Source organism: Pygocentrus nattereri, chromosome 20 (genome assembly GCF_015220715.1).
Source record: "Pygocentrus nattereri isolate fPygNat1 chromosome 20, fPygNat1.pri, whole genome shotgun sequence".
Taxonomy (NCBI): domain Eukaryota; kingdom Metazoa; phylum Chordata; class Actinopteri; order Characiformes; family Serrasalmidae; genus Pygocentrus; species Pygocentrus nattereri.
The window spans coordinates 8,994,190-9,000,964 of record NC_051230.1 but is presented as its reverse complement, the minus strand read 5'-3'; the positions used below and the strand labels follow the sequence as shown (position 1 = coordinate 9,000,964).

The 6,775-nt window shown below is 38.7% G+C and overlaps 1 protein-coding gene across 1 annotated transcript in view; it reads right to left on the bottom strand.

Moving 5' to 3' along the window:
• Positions 1-1,645: 1,645 nt before the first annotated feature.
• ppil2 (peptidylprolyl isomerase (cyclophilin)-like 2) overlaps positions 1,646-6,775 on the bottom strand; it is a 69,349-nt gene continuing 64,219 nt past the window's right edge. The window contains exons 19-20 of the mRNA XM_017705078.2: positions 5,095-5,237; positions 1,646-1,924 (exon numbers count right to left, since the gene is read on the bottom strand). Coding sequence (XP_017560567.2) covers positions 1,822-1,924; positions 5,095-5,237 — 246 coding nt within the window. The 3' untranslated portion in view covers positions 1,646-1,821. The remainder of the gene's footprint in view (positions 1,925-5,094; positions 5,238-6,775) is intronic.

The following is a 6,775-nucleotide window of genomic DNA, read 5'->3' as shown; positions in this document are numbered from 1 at the left end:
ATTCAGAAAAGGCCAGAGGAGTTCCTGGAAGGTAAAAAAATGTTTATATATAAATATATATATATATATATATATATATATATATATATATATAAAGCTGAAGTGCAGACCGAGCATCAGAATGGAGAAGAAAGGGAATTTAAGTGACTATGAACGTGGCGTGGTTGTTGGTGCCAGGCGGGCTGGTCTGAGTATTTCAGAAACTGCTCAGCTACTGGGATTTTCACGCACAACCATCTCTAGGGTTTACAGAGAACGGTCCGAAAAAGAGGAAATATCCAGTGAGCGGCAGTTGTGTGGATGAAAATGCCATCAATTGTTGATGTGAGAGGTCAGAGAAGAACGGGCAGACTGGTTCCAGATGATAGAAAGGCAACAGGAACTCAAATAACCAACCAGAATCTCTGAGGAACGTTTCCAACACCTTGTTGAAAGTCTGTCACGAAGAATTAAGGCAGTTCTGAAGGCAAAAGGGGGTCCAACCTTTTACTAGCAAGGTATACCTAAAAAGGTGGCCATAAGTGTGTGTGTGTGTGTGTATGCACGTAATTTTCATTTTAATTTAGTAAGCATATTGTATTGGAACCTTAACACTGGAAGTGTTGGAAGCATACCCCTATCTCCTTGTTGAATTTTGGCTTGAAATAAAAGGGTTAAGATCTTAAAAGACCAAAAGAACATTGTCAAATCAGGCTTAATGCTACTGTGCTATCTAGGAAGCTATGACCAAGCAAGCACTCCTATTGGTTTGGACTTCAGGAGCTGAGGCCTGGACTGAAGACCTAAATTTAGTAGCATCAATGTTGGACAAGAAGGCCTAGCTTGCAATTGACGTTCCAATTAATCCCAAAGGTGTTCAGTTGGGTTAAGGCCAGGGCTCTGCACAGGCCACTGGAATCCTTCTATACCAAATTCATCAAACCATGTCTTAATGGGCTTCGCATTAAGTGGCACAGTCATGCTGGAAAAGGAAAGGGCCTTCCCCAAAATCTTGCCACATACTGTAGTTGGAAGCATTTAATGGTCTCCAATGTCTTTCTATGCTGTAGCATTAACATTACCCTTTACTGGAACTCTAGAGAACATGTTTTCACTGCTCTACAATCCAGTGTCAGCGTATTCACACCAATCCAGCTGACACTTAGAATTGCACATAATTATTTAGGCTTGTGTGCAGCTGCTTAGCCATAGATACCCATTTCTTGAAGCTACTGATGCACAGTTCATGTGCTGATGTTGCTTCAACAGGCAGTTTGAAACTCTGTAGTGAGTTTGTGTGGTAGGTAGATGCTTTCATTTCACAATAGCACTTTACAGTTGTCTGGGGCAGATCTAGCAGGACAGAAATCTCAAATTGACTCGGACTGATGGGCTTTTCTTTAGGACATATAGTGCATGTTAATGTCTTTAATAAACTTCAAATAAAAAAATGCTGATGGCTTTTTACAAGCTTCCAATGTGTTTAATCTTGATGGACCAAAAAAATGGCTATCTGCACAAGGTTAGCCTCTAGCTCTAACATACTAGAAATCTCATAGGGTGCTAGCAGAAATTAGTATAATTTTGTTATAATTTTTTTTTATTTATTGTCAAACTATTTCTTAGAAATGGAGAGAGTGAAAATATATATCAAAAATGCACCAGATTTTAGGAAAACTGATTTATTCAATGAACAATTCAAATACAGATAAAGAAATTACACTGTATGGACTGTTTACAAAAAGAAAAGAAAAAAAAGCTGAACTAAATCTCAAGCATACTAAAAACAAAAAGGAAGAATTTGAAAAGAATCTTTAATATACAGTATTCACAATTAAATGTCTACCAGGAGCTGAAGTCTCCGAAGCCCGTCCTGCCCTTGGGTTTTTTAGCTGCTGTTTCGCTGGTAGAAGGTTTGGGGTCCTCTTCCTCTGCAGAGCGCTTACTGAACACACACAAACACAGGGACCAATAATCAGTTTTCCTGTAGATTGTAAGTATTCAACCACTATCTAACCCTCATGTACATGCACACATGCATAGGGTTAATGAAATGCTTATTTTGAAAAAATTTGATATAGAAGAACACAGGTGGAAGAAGCCATGTTTATTTCCTGACTTCTCAGTGTACTCTAGTCCAGTATCTATGGGGGGGCTAAGGGGCCCTAGGGTCTTTAAATACATTTAAATAAATGAAACAGAATGACAAAGCTCTGCTTAGGCCATCACCATGGTAACGTTTACATGGCTGCATGCTGCCACATCATGTACCACTGCTGATTTACACCAACTTTAAAATAAGGGGTGGAGCAATGTATTTTTTCCAACACCAACATGTAAACAACATTAGTCAGCATGACTGTTTCTGCAGACTGAGGGAACTTCCACGAATTAAAAAAACATCCTCCATATTTCATTCACTGAGATGTAAACAAAGTCAGTGTTTTTTGTGAAATAGTTTGTAGATAAACTTGAAATCTCAGATATTCTTATAGTGGTGGTGATGGAAAGCAGCGGTCACAATGTTTATAACCCAAATGTATTCATTTTTTTTACTATCCAAAATGACTAGTGAACCTAAATGTGCCTTCTGATTTTTTAATATATTGATAATGGCAAATGTGAAAACCTGAAAAAGGCACTACACTGCATGTGCCCCTCCACCATGAATAGTTTTAATAATTATACATTTTAGGCCAAACATTAAAACTACCATCAAACAATGTTGTAGACTTCAAATCTGCCAAAATCTTCTGTGACGTAATTTTTAGAGGCACTAAACTTTTTAAACATCTGATTCCTATTATCACCACAGTGAACACTTCTGACTGTAAGCTTCTCTAGAACAGCACATTTCACTTTCAACCATTCTGTATGACCATACTTACATCTTGGCCATTTAAATATGCAGAAAGCTTGGAATTTCCCTTTAACTGTGCTAATCTGTAGTACAGAATATCACATATTTAGTTAGTGTGCTAGGTAAGTAGTAAAGTTGTTGTGGTGAACAAAAACAGTTCAATCATTTGCCTCAGGCAATCTACGTGTTACTAGTGTGTTAAAAAGTAGGACTGTGGTTAATTAGCTATTACCAACTGTGCAATGATAACTACAGTAGGCTTCTTTCTCTGAGACATAATGCCATTAACCAGGGCTACCCAAAATGAAATTCTGGCAAAGCCACTTTTATTCTGTTAATTTGATTTTAACTATTAATTAATTTGTTACTTTTTCAATTACATTATTACTTACTGCCCAGATAAACAGCTTTACCTATCTTTTTTTACAGATGACCTAAGACCTTTGCATTAAGTACATGTAAACTGATTTGAATTTAGAGTGTTAAGACCAAACACCAAGACAAAGGTTTAACGCATGTTAATGCATATGATGAATGAATACAATGTTATGTTTTCAGACTCATGATCAAGAAATGAGGAGCATAGAGGAGAGTACTGAACGCAGCAAAGCATGTAAAGTGTGCAAACACATTAAAAAAGGCTAAGGTAGCATATGTGTGAAAGCCTCATTTGCATGGTGTACACTTGTGTGATGAAGCTGCTACAGTCTCATGGCGATTGGTGTGAGTGAGAGAGAGAGACCAGTTTACGCACAAACAGTAGGAGTGTCTGAGTGTATACAAGTGTGAGAATGATGAAGTGAGTGTGTGATGGGTTCTTGCTATTGTACAGTTGTACAGTGTGTGTGTGTGTGTGTGTGAGAGCGAGAGAAACAGAAGTCAGTGGGGGGTGCAGGATAATTACACTGATGCCCCACTGCTTCCACAGTGAGCTTTGCTCATATCCTGTACCCCACTGAGCAATGTTACGACCCCCACACGCCTACACTCACACACACCATGTTCGCACTCTCAACTACGAACCCAACCTCATCCACTTCTACACAAGAGAGCTTGAACTGGAACTGGTTTTCACCCACTCAAATAAATAATGCGTAAGATTCTGATTTCATAACATTAGTAGCTGAGCCACACTGGAAGCCACTGTACATACTCTACATACTCACATATAGCCACATGTATCAACTGAATTCTGGGAATTTTACCCATTTTTAAATCGTCAAATAAACAAAGCCATTCAGAAGGGTTAGAATTATTCACAGAGGTGGTGATAAGGACCAGATATCCACAGCATTTAATGCTTCTAAAAGCTACAACACAAAAAGGTACTACATGAAAAGGTTACTAGTATGGTGCCCAACACCTGAGACCATACAGTATTATTTTAAGTCCACTCATCGCAGACAGGCACACGCAGTGTATTCTGAGGCAAAATAGCCCCCCCAAAAACTTATTTTTGCAGATTTATCACTATTTTACCACCATCATTACACATTATCATCTAACATTCCATTATCAACAATGTATATAAAAATTCAGAAGACACATTTAGGTTCACTGGGCATTTTGTATCGTAAATAAAATGACTGACTATCTTGTAGACTCCTGGTTCCTATCACCACCACTATAAAGTTTCTCAAAAAGGACCCATTTTACATGAAACCGCACAGTGAGTTTGTACATCTCAACCACTGAAATCTGCTGAATTCTTTGAAAAATGATTGGAATTCTCCTTTAATGCAGCAAGTTATTAAAAACCAATGTGCTGTTCACGGAACACAGACAACTGTTAACAACCTATGTTGTAAATGAATTAGATTAAAATAGAGTGACTTAATGAATAACAAATTACGCTATTTACTAATACTTATCAATTGTATCATATTGTGGTCACTGTTTTGTAAAAGCAATAAAACCAAAAGCAATAAAGGCCATGTGCTATAATGCATGGCCTGTCCTGTGGTTTAGTGCTTTAATATTTTATTTATATTTATTATTTATTTTGGCATAGAGTGACAAGGTAAAATAATAAATTTCATTTCCTTAAGGCCAGAGAGCCGAGCCTGCAGCCATGCAGAACTGTCCCTTTCTCTTCTTCAGTTACTCTACTCCTACATTTACTGTCACCTGCTTGAGTGAACCTCATTATAAAGTGTGTACCTGTGTGTACCTGTGTTGTGTGTGTGTGTGTGTGTGTGTGTGTGTGTGTGTGTGTGTGTGTGTGTGTGTGTGCGTGTGCATGTGCGAGAACTCACGCAGCCGCCATGTTGATATATTTGCCGACCCCTGCTCTGTAGGCTTTGGGTGGTTGTTCAGATTTCGCTTTGCTGAGAGTGGACGAGCTCTGAGCTCTTTCCTCCTCCTGCTTCTGAGCCTCCTTCTCCCGCTCTGCTGCAATCTATAGGACCAGCACACACAAATACACATATATCACCAATGCACACATACATATGCATCTATTCACACATGATGTGTTAGAAATGATCACAAAGGAACCTAAAACACACTCATACGCCAACACACACAAACTAGGGCTGCATAATATGGCTTTTATTAACTGTGATGTTCACCTTTGCAGACATGCCCTGTTGGTTCTTCAGCTGCTACCCTTTTGCCCTCAGACTGTACAAGTACCATGCTGCTTAATGTATATACTAATTGCGTTGAGGTGAGGTTCACGCTCAAAGCTAACGCTGTCAAAAGGTGATGCTAGATTCTGGCAGGGTCAGTTTCTCATATATAGAACTGTAAACGGTTAAAGATGATGCTTAAAAAAAAAACTCTACAAACATTTATTCCATGGTACTATAGTTACGCTTAGCAACCTGATATTTAAGCCAGTGTTTAGTAGGTGTACAAGATAACGTACATAATAAAATGCATTCTCACTTAGCAAATGTTACCACGAAACGCATGCCACAGACGTGACTGAGAAGCCTAAAGTAACAGGTGACAGCTGATGTCCTCAGTGTTCACAAGGATACTTTGACAAGTCAGACACTTCCTCTCTGGCCTTAGCACAGCATGTTTAGCCACACCGCTACACAGGGCAGCATCAGCTTTTAATGTAGTATGTACACTGTGCACATATAACCTTCAGCGCATGCTACTTTAAGCTAAACGCAGCATTTTTTACAGCGTCAACTATTTTCGTTCCACCGGCTGTTGCTCCCGGATCTGCCTCCCCAACACACGCGCTGCACTGCATTCTATGACACTGTCCAATCGGTACCCTACATGCCTAACTTTTTAGGACACTGTATTAGTGGATGAGCTTGGGGAAACATGTTTCCCTATCCGTTCTAATGTTAACAAAACGCTAACATACACCAGTTACACAAATCACTACAAAGCAGGGTGCAGAAACCACTCTCCTTCTCTTTCCTGGTTTAATATTACTAAGCATTAAGTTTCTTTCACAGAGTGAACACATCTAGGTTACAGCACAGGAAGACGATGGCATAAAAAAAAGCTGCAAAGTTACCATCACTTTGGTTGAGCGTGTGTATGGCAGAATCTCAAAGGGCTCCTCACTTCTCAGACAGTGCTTAAAATATATGTTAGGCCAAGACCTTCTCTCAAAACTATAGTGAAACAATGTATCAGGCATCAGGCAGCGTATTCATAACAGGGAGCTTTAAGAGGCATTAAATGATTCAGATGTCTGGTTTACATTTCACACCAAGTCACTCTGGAGGAGTTTACTTACATCTTAACGATTTAGTCTTATAGAAATTTTGAAATTTTCCTTTAAATTACAGTTGTGTGACTGATTTCTGTGGGTCTTTAAATGAATCAAAAGATAGTTGTGCAGCTCAAGAAAAGTCAATCATTATTGATGAGCATAATGCAGCCAATAACGTCATAATATTGATTCAGTAATGTTTTTTATATATAAGAAATAAAGCAGCTGCAATATATAGCACTTTAGCCACA